Below are 14,304 nucleotides of genomic sequence, written 5' to 3' on the forward strand. Positions count from 1 at the left end.
CAGGAAGGACTCTACAGGTGCAGAGGAGGAAGAGGAAACCCAGTTTACTACACAGAGTACAGCCAAGAAGTTCAGATTAACAAAACCTGTGAGTTTGTTAGGACATTTTAAGAGACTCGGCTCGTGTTGATGTATTCACTGTGGAGGGTCAAGTCATTTAAACACAGCAGGGGTTGACTCAGAATCTAGTCAAGGAAAACAGATGAACTGGATCTTTTATAAAGTTATGTTATGAAATATTAAACATAAAAAAGTTGATTAATAATTAATTTTTGTTTGTTGTTACAGTAACTGTGTCAGGAGCTGACAGCTCTTCGTCTCCTGTGTGGTTGATTGTTGGACTGGTTTGTGGAGTCTCTCTCATTATTATTCTCCTGCTCTTGTTGTATCTCTGCAGACAGTCCAAGTGTAAGAGCCTCTTCTTTTCATGCTGTATTAGAGAGTTTATTTACTACACACACTTTAATTATTCACACATATACATGTATTCTGATCGAACAATTCACATCACAAACATGTGTCATAACATTTGTCTCTTTCACAGGTTCCTGCTTCACCAGGTTGGTAAAATACTTTTTTATTATTATTTTAAACAAACATCAGTTACTTTTGAGTTTATTGTGTTTATTTCCTGTTTCAGGTCGATCCAGTCTGAGAGTCACAGTCCGGGCTCCTCCACAAATCATGGATTCAACCAGAATGAAACTCATGTGTACGACTCTGTTCATCCTGGTCAGCACTTAAACCGATCTTATACACATCGAGGGCCGTTCAGAGTTTAGGGTAAGTTTGTCTGCTTCATATACAGAATGATGTTGTTATTGTACAGTATGGTATTGTCCATCTATATGTCACCAAACTAAACAGTTTCTCTCATGTTTTTACTCTCTCTCAGTAATTCTGCTGCCATGCAGGCTGGTTTATTCTTCACATTATTAAATGTCTTCAGCTCATAATATCTTTACATGTTGACCCCGTTCTCACTCCCAAAGCGTAACATTTTACGCTAGGTGACAAATCGTCACCATATTACGTTTTCGGCTACCCACCACGTTCCTAAATGACGACCTCGGAAAAAAGAGGACATATGAGAACCGTCTGGACTGAATCTACACATGTTCGCTCTTTTTCTTCAAATCGCTTAGAAACACGCTATTTAACATCATTAAAGACCTGGTTAAGGTCAGGAATAAGGTTATGGTTAGGGCTAGGGATAAGGTTAGGTTTAGGGCTGGAATACAGGGCTGGAACGTCTATTACCGCGGGAGTGTCATTAACTGGATTTCAGCCATAACCCGCCGCGTACCATAAGAACGCCGAAGGTCTCCTTTTGCGTTCCCCAGGAACGCCGCGGGACGTGACAAAACGTCGACATGTTACGCCTCGGGAGTGAGAACGCTCTGTGGAAATCACTTTGTCTTTTTGTGCTTGTCTTACAGGTCAGTGAGGAGAGCTGTAGCAGCAAAGCCAAGAAGAAGCTTTTTATGAAGCCACTCTTGCTCCTCTGCTGCCCAAATATCAGACATGCTCAGCTTTATGTACATTTACAATATTAAATCATAATATCATATACTTACTTATAGCAAAAAGTAAATGGAGGTATATTCATATTTGAGTTTTGTACGTTATAGTCAGGTATTTCTTATATTCATTCTTAAAACTTTTGTTAAAGACTTTTTCAAGAGCAGTGAGAAGAAAGTTTGAAACGTGATCTTTAGTATCTGATAGGACGACTCACATTAGGACGTACTGGTATGGGCAACAACAAATATCTTTATTGGTCTAAATTGATACAAATGATATGATCGGTACTGTATGAATTTAAATGCAATAAATATGTTTCATGTATTTTTTTTCTGTTTTTTTTCCTAATTTATAATTTTCTACCTGTATAGTTAGAAGGTAGAGAGTAAAGTTTTTTTACATTTGAATGTTTTATGTTGATTTTGGTTCAGTGTGTAAGATTATTCCCAAACTAACAACAAGAGGTTAACAGCAGCTTCCACTGCAGGAGACTGTAATGTTAAATTTAGTCTATAACATTTTCTGTTTTCCAAATGGTAATTCAAAATGACCCCATGAACCATAGTAATAGGTTTGTACTTCATGTAATACTTTATTTAAAAATCATTACATCATCATTTATAACATCAGACATTACTTAAGCATATTACATACATATTTTTAATAAAGAATAATATAGTTGCCCATGTTTATAAATTACACACTAAAGTGTAGTAATGGAGGAGAAAAGCTTTATGAGAGATTAAGTCAATATTTGCTTATACATCACTTATGCTCACTAGTATTTATGTTAAAGTGTTACTGAAGTCACAGATGTAGCCAAATCTGGGAAGCTGTTTTATTTACTGCTGAGCTGCACATGCGCAGAGCCTGCTGCAGGCTGTCTGTTGAATTCACAACGGCACCAGAGCGCCCTCTACTGACTCAATAAGACCTCAGCATTGCCAATATATTTAACCTGCCACACAGAGCAGAGCTGCCAGCATTTCTTTCCTCAGAAGAACAGGGGGGTGGCTGTAGCTCAGGAGGAAGAGCAGGTCATCTACTGATCAGTTCGATCCTTGGCTCCTCCAGTGTGCATGCCAAGTATCCTTGGGTAAGATACTAACCTAAGTTGCTCTCTGGTGCATCTATGCATGCTATGAATGAGTGTGATGTTAGTAAGCACGGGGTCTTGCAAAAGATCTAGCAAAAGTTTTGCGAGTGCTCACAAAAGTTAATCTTAGGTCATCTTAATTTTCTTTTTCTCTTTTTGTCCCTTGCGGGGCTCCGTAATTTGCAGCTTTCATCAACCACTGCTAATCAAGTGGATGGAAGAGGTTTGAAGAAAAAAAAAACTTTAACTTTATTTACCATGAACCCACCCGCTGGTGGGCCCATGGTAAATAAAGTTAAGTGTCAGTGTGGATATACAGATATAGGTCCTTGTCCCATATTTCCCATGTCAGACTCTTAACACAGCTTCCAAGTAGAATCACAGGACTGTGTTTACAGCTGGTGGCCAATAGAGGCATTGATCCATTTAGAATTTATTGTATCTGTCATGGTCTCCCAGTCCACCTGGTCAATCAACACGTTGTTTCTCCTTACAAGTATAATGAACTCGATACTTTACTTTGTGTTTCTTTCCTGTACGCACTACTGCAATTTCACCAAAGAGGCAACCTGGCTGTCTTAAAGGTGATGAAAATTCATTCAGAACTAGTGACAATGATCATGTACCTTAATTATTAAAAAGTAATGGTACTAATATAAGTATCAGCGATACAGGCCCTGTATTTACTTGGTATCAGATTGATACCAAATCTTGTATTATTGAACACAACTAACAAATAGTGATGTTAAATTCATTATACTGTTATTATTTCAGCACCATGGACAGCACACAAGGTTTTCCCTGCATGAGCTGTGCTCTCTAACACGTGACTGTTTGTAGGGGTGGACAAATTTAGCACACATATCAACAACAACCCCAATCACAGGGCCCAGTACAATACTTCAGTCAGCGGGGCGTGATTGTGGATGCCGTGTAGGTGCAACCGCCTTCCCTGCACGGCACTGCAAGCCACAACCCCCATAGTCCTGAGAAGGCCACATGTGAGATGAGCAGAGCTACATGGCTGCAGCACTGTCCTTCAGTACAGCAAAGCGATATGGTCGGAGCAGCAGGAGAATCTCACTCACTGGGTTAACTGCCAGTCAGCCACAGAGAGAACCCACTAGCCACATGAACCCACAAGACTGTGGGCAAGACACCAGAGGTGTTCTGACTTTCATCCATGTTTCTCACACAGCAGGCTGGTGTTCTTGGCTTCTTGGACTTATGAGATGCAGATACTCTCTAAGCACAATTTACCACACTGCTGGGTGTTATATACACTAGTGTATTCAGCTTTGCTGTAATGTTTCGATTCTGAGTCTCACCATGGTGCACTTTGCTGTTGTTTCAGGGGTTTTGATATTATGAAGATTAAAGGCACAACTTTACAAATCTTCATACACACACACACACAGAAGAAAGAGGGGAGTGATGATGTTTCAGAATAATAGTAATTGACAAATGGCTACATATGACATGTCTAGTGGTTCAGGTCACCCTTTAATATCCCCCACCCCCCTCCAGACAGACTGTGATGACTGCATGTGTGGAAAAGACTGTTTTTGGTTTATTTTTATCTGCTGAAAATCAGACACCACAAAATTTCTGTCTGGGCCTCCAAGAAAAGAGGAAATGCAGCCTGTGGTTTCAGCCTGAAGTCTAACGTTCATCTTTCAACACAGCACAGTGGAAATGTGCAGGTATGACAATGTGTGAAAACAGGTTAAAAGTAGCTTTATTGTGGTGATGACACATGCTGGACTAAAGGATAAATAAAGCATGTGGGCATCAAGAGAAACGGTGAAAAGCTTGTTTCTCACGCTCATGTCTTTAAGAGTCTCTGCATGGACGTGCTGTAAATGCTCATTTATCTCTGAAATAAATAAAATCATCCATCACTCTCTCTGTCCACAACATCATATACAGACATGTTTTTCTTCTTACTGCAACTTCCAAACAGGCCAGTTCCTCACAGTATAACACAAAACTCCAAAGTATAATCACAGCTTTGTAACCAGCAGAGGAGCCAGTAAATCATCTATACTTACTGATACTAATGTGTCTGTTTGGCTGCTGTTACAGAAATGGTTCCTACACCTGTGATGATGACGTCAGTGTTTGACTCCAAACTGTCTGCTGTGGGGCTGTGCTATTTGACCAAAATCTCATATCCTGATATTAGACATTTATCATCCTGACGACGATATAAATCCCAAAAATCTAACATTTTCTGTAAATTCTATGAATCTCAGGCAACTCAACTTGCATGAAGTGTTTCCAGCTGGGCGTCCTTTACCTGGAATGAGTGTTTTAACCGATGCATGAAACTATACATTTTTAGACATAAATTGTAACGGCCAATGTTTATTTTTTAGCACCTGACGGATCTTTTTTGCTTCTAATCCGTAAACTCTCTGCATACTTTTTCTACGTGAATCAATTTATTTTGAAAAGTCTTGAGCTTTATTGTGAAAGGTTCACGTGGAAAACAAACTGGCGGAGAGCGGAGCCACGCAATGGTTTTAACATCATTTTTGGTAACGACAACACTTAAAAACAGGCGCTTGTCTGTCCGTATATTAAATATAAGAGAAAGAGAGAACTTTAAGAAATGAATAAAGCCACTATAGTGGCCATTAAAACGATGAAAAAAATATTGCGTAATAGGAAACGATAGACGTTTTTATATCGTCATCCGATACATATCGTTATATTGAACAGCCCTATCCTGCTGGAATCTGCAGTATCACAGAGTCCCCAAGTTTTTAGGCTTTATTAGACGTCATGTCTTGAAGCATTATAAACTCTTAAAATATTGATATGTACTGAAACACTGCACTTACTTCAACGTATAAGCTACAAATAAGCGAAAAACAGGACGTTAAGTCTTAATGTATTTTTCCTTTCCCACAGAAAAGTGGAGGGATGGAGAAACACACATGCTGTTAAACAATATAAAACACTTGGATATCAACATGTTTGTGAGTGTGTGTAGATGATACTGCAACAAACCTTAATCATAACCTTTGTAAGAAAGTGTTTGACAGAATGAAGGATGGAGTTTGGCACTAGTCAGTGACAAAATACTTATGAGGCCCTGAAACGAGACCCAGGTTGTGGTTAAGCAAAGGGGCTGATCGATTGTCTGAAGCAGTTACAAGAGCACAAAGCTATTGACCTGACCTCATTCCACAGTCTATACCCAGGGGAAGCCACACCAAGTCTGTATGTTTTAATGAATGCTGCGCCTTTAAGACCAATTGTCTGTATGATCCAATTGGTCACCTATAACATCTCAAAGTTATAGCTGGCTTTAATCCTCAACCCGTTGATAGGCAGTCTAAACACCACATCCAGAACACCTTGGATTTTGTTGAGAGGGTACGAGATGTTATTATGAAGGTAGATAACACAATGGACTTGTGTTCCAGTCACTGGAGCAGTGGAGGTAGTTTGTAAGAGATTACTGGATAACCCCAACCTCAGCAACAGGACCACTCTCAGCACCGACCAAGTGTGTTTGCTCTTGGTACCGTGTCTTCATTCCACCTACTTCACATACAAGGGTCAGTACTTTTATGTGAAGCATTATAAACAGCACTGTTTATAATGTTGGGAAACCTGCAGTCAGCTGAGACTGAAGGAGTCACTTGGATGAGTGAAGAAAAGTATTTCTCACTGAAAACTACATCCAGATGATCAGAATCAACTTTTTGAGAATGAAGGATGGAGGCTGTGTTTGTGTGCTTTACCTGTGATTGATACTACAGACTGTATATTGACAATGGCCATTGCCATGTGTTTTGATCGAGTGAAAACTGAGGTACACTGTAGGCTCATATAGAGGAGACTAACAGAGTAGCCAGAGTAGCTGGAGAGAACCCAGACAGGTGGAGGGAGAACATGCAATCTCCACACAAAAAGCCCAGCTGGTGGATTCAAACCCACAAACTTCTTTCTGTGAGGTAACAGTACGAACCACTGTACCTCTGTGCCACCCATTTGTCTTATTGTTTAATATCTGTGTAGGTTCTCAGTCATCCAGGTCATGGTTGTCTAAGGAGTTTGGAAAGAAAGTCACTAAACTTCCTTAAGTTTCTTGAAGGCGTCTCACCTCTCATCTAAGAGGCTTCTTCACTTCTAAAAGCAAAGGGTGGAGAGTCCCGAGTGTTTAACCTTAGTGGGAGATTGTCCCTTAAGAGGGTTATACACCCATTTTTAATCATGTGTGTCAGATGTGAAAAAAGATGTGCGTCATTATGGACCTAAACGTTTTTGGACTAACTCACTGTATGTTTGTCTGCTCAGACGAGTGGAAAATCCGAGCTGAGGGGGCATTCAATGAAAAAACATCCGACATCTGGGAACTCAGAATTTACATTTTTTATTACTTATTCAGAGATTACCACTGGAGATTTTGGGTGAGATCAGGGTGAGAGCTTGCCTCACCCTATCATGTGACATATTATGGTCAACTGAGGAAAGAAGGTAGGTGACTGACAGCCTCTGAGAATAAAACATAATTATGAGCTGGTAAATATGTCACCTGACCTGAAACAACAGAAGGTAAGAAGCAAACACAAGAAGCAAGCCTGCATGTTTGCAGTGGACAGGAAATGTGAACACGTCACACAACTGCTGTGGTCAAAGCTACAGGAGCTGTTTGAGGTTTGTATAAAAGGAAAGGAAGCACAGAGAGGCCACAGTCAGAAGAAACACTCTGGTCTTATCTGTATTAAATGCAGCTTCTCTTTTTATTATTGATGTAAAGTCAAAGTGTTTGAGATCAGCTGAGGATCAGAGTGCAGCAGGGCTGGATGTGAGGATGGGGCACTCTTTGCTCTGCATGACGGGGTTATTGTGTAAGTACATTTGTGACATTGTTTGAATGGCACTGATTAATGAAAGTGTTTCTCATGTGTGAGAATTAGAGTGTATCACTGGTTTGAAGTGTTTATGTGAGAGTTTGAACAAAGCATATTTGTGATGTTTATGATAGTTACAGACAAATGTTGGCTGGTTCCTTGGTTCAGTTTAGTCTGGAGTATCATGTTGGATACATCGCTGCTTGTTGCACTTGACTCACTGTTGTGTACAAGTTCATATATTCATATTGTTTTACAAATATATACAATTTTATAGGGTACTAAAAATGTTATAATATTTTTTTATGTTTCAAACTTGTTACTAAATTAATACAAATACTAAATGTGCACAGAAAGATTGTGATGAGCAGTAACTGCGTCATGTGAAAATGAATCTTTAAAAATACTTTTGTTCATTTTGACTTTGATTTTCTGTCAGTTTGATCCTGATGATGTTTAATCTTTACTTTAGTGCTCGATACTCTCTTCTACATTAATGCTGAAGGTGAGAAATGTTTCTTATTCTTTTCTTCACATTTATAAAATATGTATAATTTTGCTCCGATATTTCATATTTCATTCACCATTTGAAATCACATCATGTCTCTCTGTTTGTGCATCGTTTTATTTAAGGCACAAAATCAGTATATTAACAATGAAGTAAGTCAGATGCTGTAATCACAATTTTCCTGGTTGCGATTTTGAATCAATAACAACATCATCATCAACAACAACAACAACAACAACAACAACAATAACAATAACGATAACGATACTAAAAAGTTAGAGGTTTAGGATTTTGCTGAAGAGGTGAGTTTCGAGAAGTTTTTTAAGGATTCCAGTTACAGGGAATTACAGATCTCATATGGAAGAGAGTTCCCAAAGGTGGGGGGCGCTGCACTGAAGACTCTGTCCCAAAGGCATTGAGGTTTATGTGAAGGACAGAAAGCAGACTCTTGGCTTAGGACCATAGCATCAAGGGGTCCGTTCTTCGTACTTCGCTTACTACATCCAAGACCAAATCATCGCGCTAACTTTGAGCTCGCTAATCCGGTTCCCCGAACACACCTGCTGTTGACGATTAGTACAGCTGGATGAAGTAATGTGAGATCACTGGGTGGCTTAACAGGGGCTACGCATCGATAGTAGAAACATTGATCGGCAACCCTCTGATTGGTCGGCGAAAATGTCAAAAGGAGCGCGCTCGGTATTTTTCGGCAGCAGAGCAAGAACTCTTGAGTGAGGGATTTCAGGAGTTTCAGAGTTTAATCAGAACGCAAGGGAACACTGCAAAGGCTGCAAAAGCAAGGAGAGAGGGCTGGCAGAAAGTTGCTGACAAATTAAACTCGTAAGTAATTTAATAATAACAATAATAATGGAGTGGATTTATATAGCGCTTTTCAAGGCACCCAAAGCACTTTACAATGCCACTATTCATTCACTCTCACATTGACACACTGGTGGAAGCAGCTACGGTTGTAGCCACAGCTGCCCTGGGACAGACTGACAGAAGCCAGGCTGCCATATTGCGCCATCGGCCCCTCTGGCCAACACCAGTAGGCGGTAGGGTAAATTTATTATATTATATTACATTATATCATATTATATTATATTACATTATGTCCTCTTTCACATTAGAGCCACAACAGGACCCACTAGAACATGGGAACAAGTAAAAGTGAAATATAAGAATATTCTACAGAATGGTAATATTTATCACAAAAAAAGACAGGTGGTGGTCCTGCACCCCCTCGTCAACAAGTTGGTTAAGTAAATAATACCCTCACGGGAAAATCGATATCTCTCAATGAGCACACTGTCGGGCTGAGCTAAAGGATCCTGTCTATCCCGCAATATACGCTGAATTCTGAGGACTCTCCTTATCAATCTTGCACCTTCCGCAATGGGTTGGTCGCGTAAACGGACAGGACATGGCTGCGACAGGCTTCCCAAATCCACCTTTGCTTTTATAGCCGTGGTCTCTCATCTTGATTACATGAAGTAATTTACAATTACTACTCTGAAATATGAATTACATCTGAAATAATCAAATACATGAAATAGATTGATTAATAGTAAATTTCCCTTTTTTTAGGAAATGACCTGTATGTATCTGTATGGAATCAATAAAAGGATCAAGTGCTGCATTATCTTTAGTTACATTGATGTTATTTATTTATGGTGAAACAGTGGTAAAATATCGCTGTTGCTTTCGTATAAATGAAGCGGACATACCTGCGTGGCCGCGATCTAATCTTGTTTACATAAAGTAAACCTGCTCCCGAGCAGGTTTACGCTCACGGATCTGTTGCTATGACAGCAAGTCCCGGATGAGCTTCGGAGAACCGAACGATCCAAGATCACGCGAAATCGTCAACAATCAAATCCAGCTAACTTACTTAGCGAGGTACGAAGAACGGACCCCAAGACTGTGTAGTTGCAGCAGGTCAGAGATACTAAGGTGCCAGGGCATTGAGGGATTTGTAAGTAAGCACAGAACCTTGGGGCACACAGTGGTTAACTGGAGCAGAGGTGGAGCTGAAGTCTCCCATGGTGACAAAGACAAACTGTGTTCTGTTGGAGAGGTTTGACTGAAAGCAAGAGAGCACGGTACCAGTGAGAAGACGATGATTGATTACGCAGGAAGGAAGGATGGTGTGAGGGCTGCAGAGAGGTCCAGGAGGATGAGGATAAGAACAGTCTCAGTGCTGTGTCGTGTTCTGAAGCCAGATTGGAAGAGTTCATAGAGCTCATGGTATGACATGTGTTGATGTGGTGGCCACTGCTCTTTCCAAGGATACACAGGCATGGGTACACCTGCACAGGAACACAACAGGGTCAGTCATAGAATAAAGTGATGTAATCATCATTCAAGAAACTGCTGAGTTTATAAATTCAGAAGAAAAAGATTCTCCAAACAGATGAGGAGATTGATTTAGAAACCAGCGTTTATAACAGCTGTAAATGTGCACAGTTCACTGAATGATGTAAGCTCAGTAAATCTTCTTGATTCTATCTTCAGTTCATGCGTAGACACATTTGTGTATTTGAGGATGACTTTACTTGTTTCAAGAATTTTACATTTGAATATCTGCAGCCACTTCTCGTGTTATTTGTGCTCCTTTCCCTGATACAGAAAATATTCAATCATGTGTTTCAGCTGTGAAGTGTTCAAGGATAAGACATAAAAGGCAACTACAGGGGATTATCATGTTTAAACTACAGGCAAGTGTCTCGATTAGCTGAGACACTGTTCAGTAACTGAATCGTCATAATATTAATAAATGAGTATGTTTAAAAAGTCCTCAAGAACTCATGAAAACTGTGGTCATAAATGTAAAGATGAAAATGCAAAAATAACAGCTCAACATTAATAAAATAAAACTTCCTGTTTCAATTTAAAAATGGACAGCTCACACGGACAAATAACAAACTCTGACTTTGTGTGTTTATGTGTTGATCTCAGCCTCACAGATCTGTGCAGTCACTCTGTTGTTTTATTCAGAATATTTATATGGTTTAATTTGTTTGATGAAAACACATCTTATTATTTTCAAGTCCAAATGTCACCAGGATGCAGTAAATCTTTTGACTCTTAACAGCAGCAATAAAAATCAGGACATCTTCAAAATGGCTTTATGCTTCCATCAATCTCTAACTTGATGTTTCTATGTGAACAGTTCCCATTAAGCCCACCGTGATCCTCGAGCCACCCTTGACTCAGATATACAGCAGTGAGACAGTCACTGTCAGATGTGAGATTCAGGAAAGTGATGGAAGCCATTCGATGTTTATAATGTCATCAGCCAAGTTAGAACCACCGTCAACATCTGAATACAGAATCAGCAGAGCTACAGAGTCTCACAGTGGAGAATACAGATGCTGCACTTTTACATTGTGCGGTGACATCATCACACTGACTGTATCATGTAAGTTGGACTCATTTCATTCAGTAATATTGTTCTCTGTTTTATCTGTTTTATCTTAGTAGCAAAATCAGTGAGAAACAGTTTTAAATGTGGTGATAAAAAAAACACAATAATCGCCAGAGTGAAAAAAAACTTTGTAACATAAATATTAAACTCAGATGTGATGATCTCAGTTTCTTCCATATGTGCATGTGTGTGGTTTTCACCACTGCAGCTCTGAATTATGACACAATTACTTTATTTATTTGTTTTTAATTTTTATTTTAAGTTGATCAAACATGATCAATAAATACAGAATGAGCAGAGCTGCTGTCTGAAAATACAGATGCTGAAAAAAGAAAAGGCTGATCATCAACAGAGAAGAGTTCTGTTATCACATCACAGCCCTGGTTGGGGTCGGGGATAGCATACAGTATGAATAACATCTGTGTAAATTATGACTGATAAATGCTGCTGACTGTGCACTGGTTATGTATCTTTATGCATATATATTTATGTGATCATGATCCTTAAAACAAACATTTAAATAAAAAACAGATTAACAAAAAATCTGAAAATAAGAGCGACCACAATGAACTGGCCTCAGATCAGCTAACAGTGTATAGTTCACCTGTCTCTGCATTTAGGAGTACAGTTTGATGGCAGAGCATAAAATCAGTCTCACCTGATTCTTGATTCACTCTGATAAAGTTTTCATCATGTTATATACATCCAGTGTTAGCTCCTGGCTCTCTAGCTGGCTAACAGTTAGCTGAGATACCTGTGCTGTCCTCATGTGTGCTGCTGCCAGTTGTTGATTCTCATCAAATTTGCTTTGAAGACACTTTTTTGTTCTTGTGCTGTTGGTGCCTGTTTGCATCAAGTGTGATGATCACACTGAGATCAGGGACCGACCTACCTGAGAAACCTGAGATCTATTATTGAACTCCATCCATCTTCTTAACCCATCATCCAGGGTCGTGACCTATTAAGCACTTACTGAATTAAAAAAATACATAAATTGTAAATTAATAAAAATAAATTGGATTTTTTTAAATTACTATTGAGTTTTTATGTTGATCTTTATTTGTTATATAACAAAGTTTTTCCTGAAGCAACTGACGGTCTGATGTTTGTCTTTCCTGTAACTTCAACAGCAAGTAAACCCAGAGCCACACTGACAGCACAAAGTTCAGTCATACCAGCAGGGGGCAGTGTGACACTGAGCTGCTCTGTGGAGGGCTCTGCTGGCTGGAAGTTTGACTGGTTCAGACGTGATTCAGAGTTTTCTGGAGCTCAGAAAATAGGAGCTGGAACATCAGAGCACACGATCAGTATTTCAGAAGGAGGCATCTATTACTGCAGAGGAGGGAGAGGAGATCCAGTTTTCTCCACAGAGGACAGTGCTGCAGTTACAATTCAGAAACAAGGTGAGGGTGAAATTTTGTTGTGAAATAAAACGAAACATCATGATTAAACTGAAGTAACAATTGATTTATGATTTTTTTCAGTTTAATATTTGTGTTTATTTGTTTGTTAGGGAAAGTTTGGGCTGCTGTGAAACTGCAGCACAGCTGGTCTCAGATATTCACTGGTGACACAATCACTCTCAGATGTGAGATTCAGGGAGGTGAAGGAAAGGTGTGGAAATATGAATGGACAGCACCCAACACAAACAGCCCTCCAACATCCAGTGAATACAGGATCAGCAGAGTTTCAGTGTCCCACAGTGGAGACTACAGATGTTGGGGTAGCAGTGACTATCTCTTAACAGGATGGAGTGATGCCTTCAGACTGACAGTTTCATGTGAGACACCATGGAGGCTCTTAAAATATCAGCAGTTTAAAGAGGAATGTACAGAGATGACAGTTTGATAAGAGAATGATAACTCAGTGAAATCTTTAGTTTGTTAAACAGTCTAATGTGTCACATGCAGGGAAACTATTTTTTAAATTACTCTGTTAATGTTTAAAGTGTGATTAGTGCTGTAAGAAATGTATTCTTTATGATGATTTAATTTTTTTTAATGGTTTTGTTTCTTCAACAGCAAGTAAACCCAGAGCCACACTGACAGCACAAAGTTCAGTCATACCAGCAGGGGGCAGTGTGACACTGAGCTGCTCTGTGGAGGGCTCTGCTGGCTGGAAGTTTGACTGGTTCAGACGTGATTCAGTCTCTTCTAAAGCTCAGCTCATGAGAGGAAATGAAGCAAACAGAGTTATTAGTGTCTCACAAGGAGGTCTGTACCACTGCAGAGGAGGGAGAGGAGATCCAGTTTACTACACAGAGGACAGCAGTGACGTCACAGTTGTGGAGATTTGTGAGTTTTAAACTTTCTGTTATTTAAGTTTCTCATGTGTTTCATACAAATGTAGAAATAAACATTGTGGCATCAACTCCAAAAAAACTAGAAAAACCTGCATATTTATAGCTCATTAGCTGCTGTTAGTCTTTAAATTGTGTTTTATTAAATATTTTTGGCCTCTCTTTCTAAATGCTTCTTTATCCTAAACTGACTTTAAGTGGATCCGTTTAGGATCTGTGTATTAAGCCACAGAGCCATAAAAACAAACAAACAAACAAACAAACAAACAAACAAACAAAAATAAAGGTTAATCCTGAACATGTTGTTATCTGAGGTCATCAACAGCTCAGCTAACATCAGATCGGATCAGGGTCGGTAACCCGCGGCTCTTCCGCCCCTCAGCTGTGGCTCCCACAAGCTTTGGGTGAAAAAATGAAAAATAAAAGTCCCACACAACATCCCAACATCTGCAGGAGGAAGTTTACAGAGTGAGAAAAAGAAAAGTGTGTTTATAGCAGCAGCTACTGCAGCCAGAGAGAGTCTGACAGGCCCAGCTGTGAGCCACATGTTAGTATCCAGCTGTTCACTGTGTTCACCGCCTC

At 39.6% G+C, this 14,304-nt stretch overlaps 2 protein-coding genes across 2 annotated transcripts in view; both read left to right on the forward strand.

The window, feature by feature from the left end:
- Positions 1-1,848, forward strand: part of LOC113017891 (Fc receptor-like protein 5) — a 38,623-nt gene extending 36,775 nt beyond the window's left edge. The window contains exons 9-11 of the mRNA XM_080295469.1: positions 545-560; positions 641-783; positions 1,440-1,848. Of these exons, the coding sequence (XP_080151595.1) occupies positions 545-560; positions 641-782 (158 nt within the window). The 3' untranslated portion in view covers position 783; positions 1,440-1,848. The remainder of the gene's footprint in view (positions 1-544; positions 561-640; positions 784-1,439) is intronic.
- Positions 1,849-10,295: 8,447 nt separating this feature from the next.
- LOC145423226 (Fc receptor-like protein 5) overlaps positions 10,296-14,304 on the forward strand; it is a 30,608-nt gene continuing 26,599 nt past the window's right edge. Inside the window, exons 1-3 of the mRNA XM_080295473.1 lie at positions 10,296-10,299; positions 11,169-11,243; positions 13,445-13,717. Of these exons, the coding sequence (XP_080151599.1) occupies positions 10,296-10,299; positions 11,169-11,243; positions 13,445-13,717 (352 nt within the window). The remainder of the gene's footprint in view (positions 10,300-11,168; positions 11,244-13,444; positions 13,718-14,304) is intronic.

Source organism: Astatotilapia calliptera, chromosome 3 (genome assembly GCF_964374335.1).
Source record: "Astatotilapia calliptera chromosome 3, fAstCal68.1, whole genome shotgun sequence".
Taxonomy (NCBI): Eukaryota; Metazoa; Chordata; class Actinopteri; order Cichliformes; family Cichlidae; genus Astatotilapia; species Astatotilapia calliptera.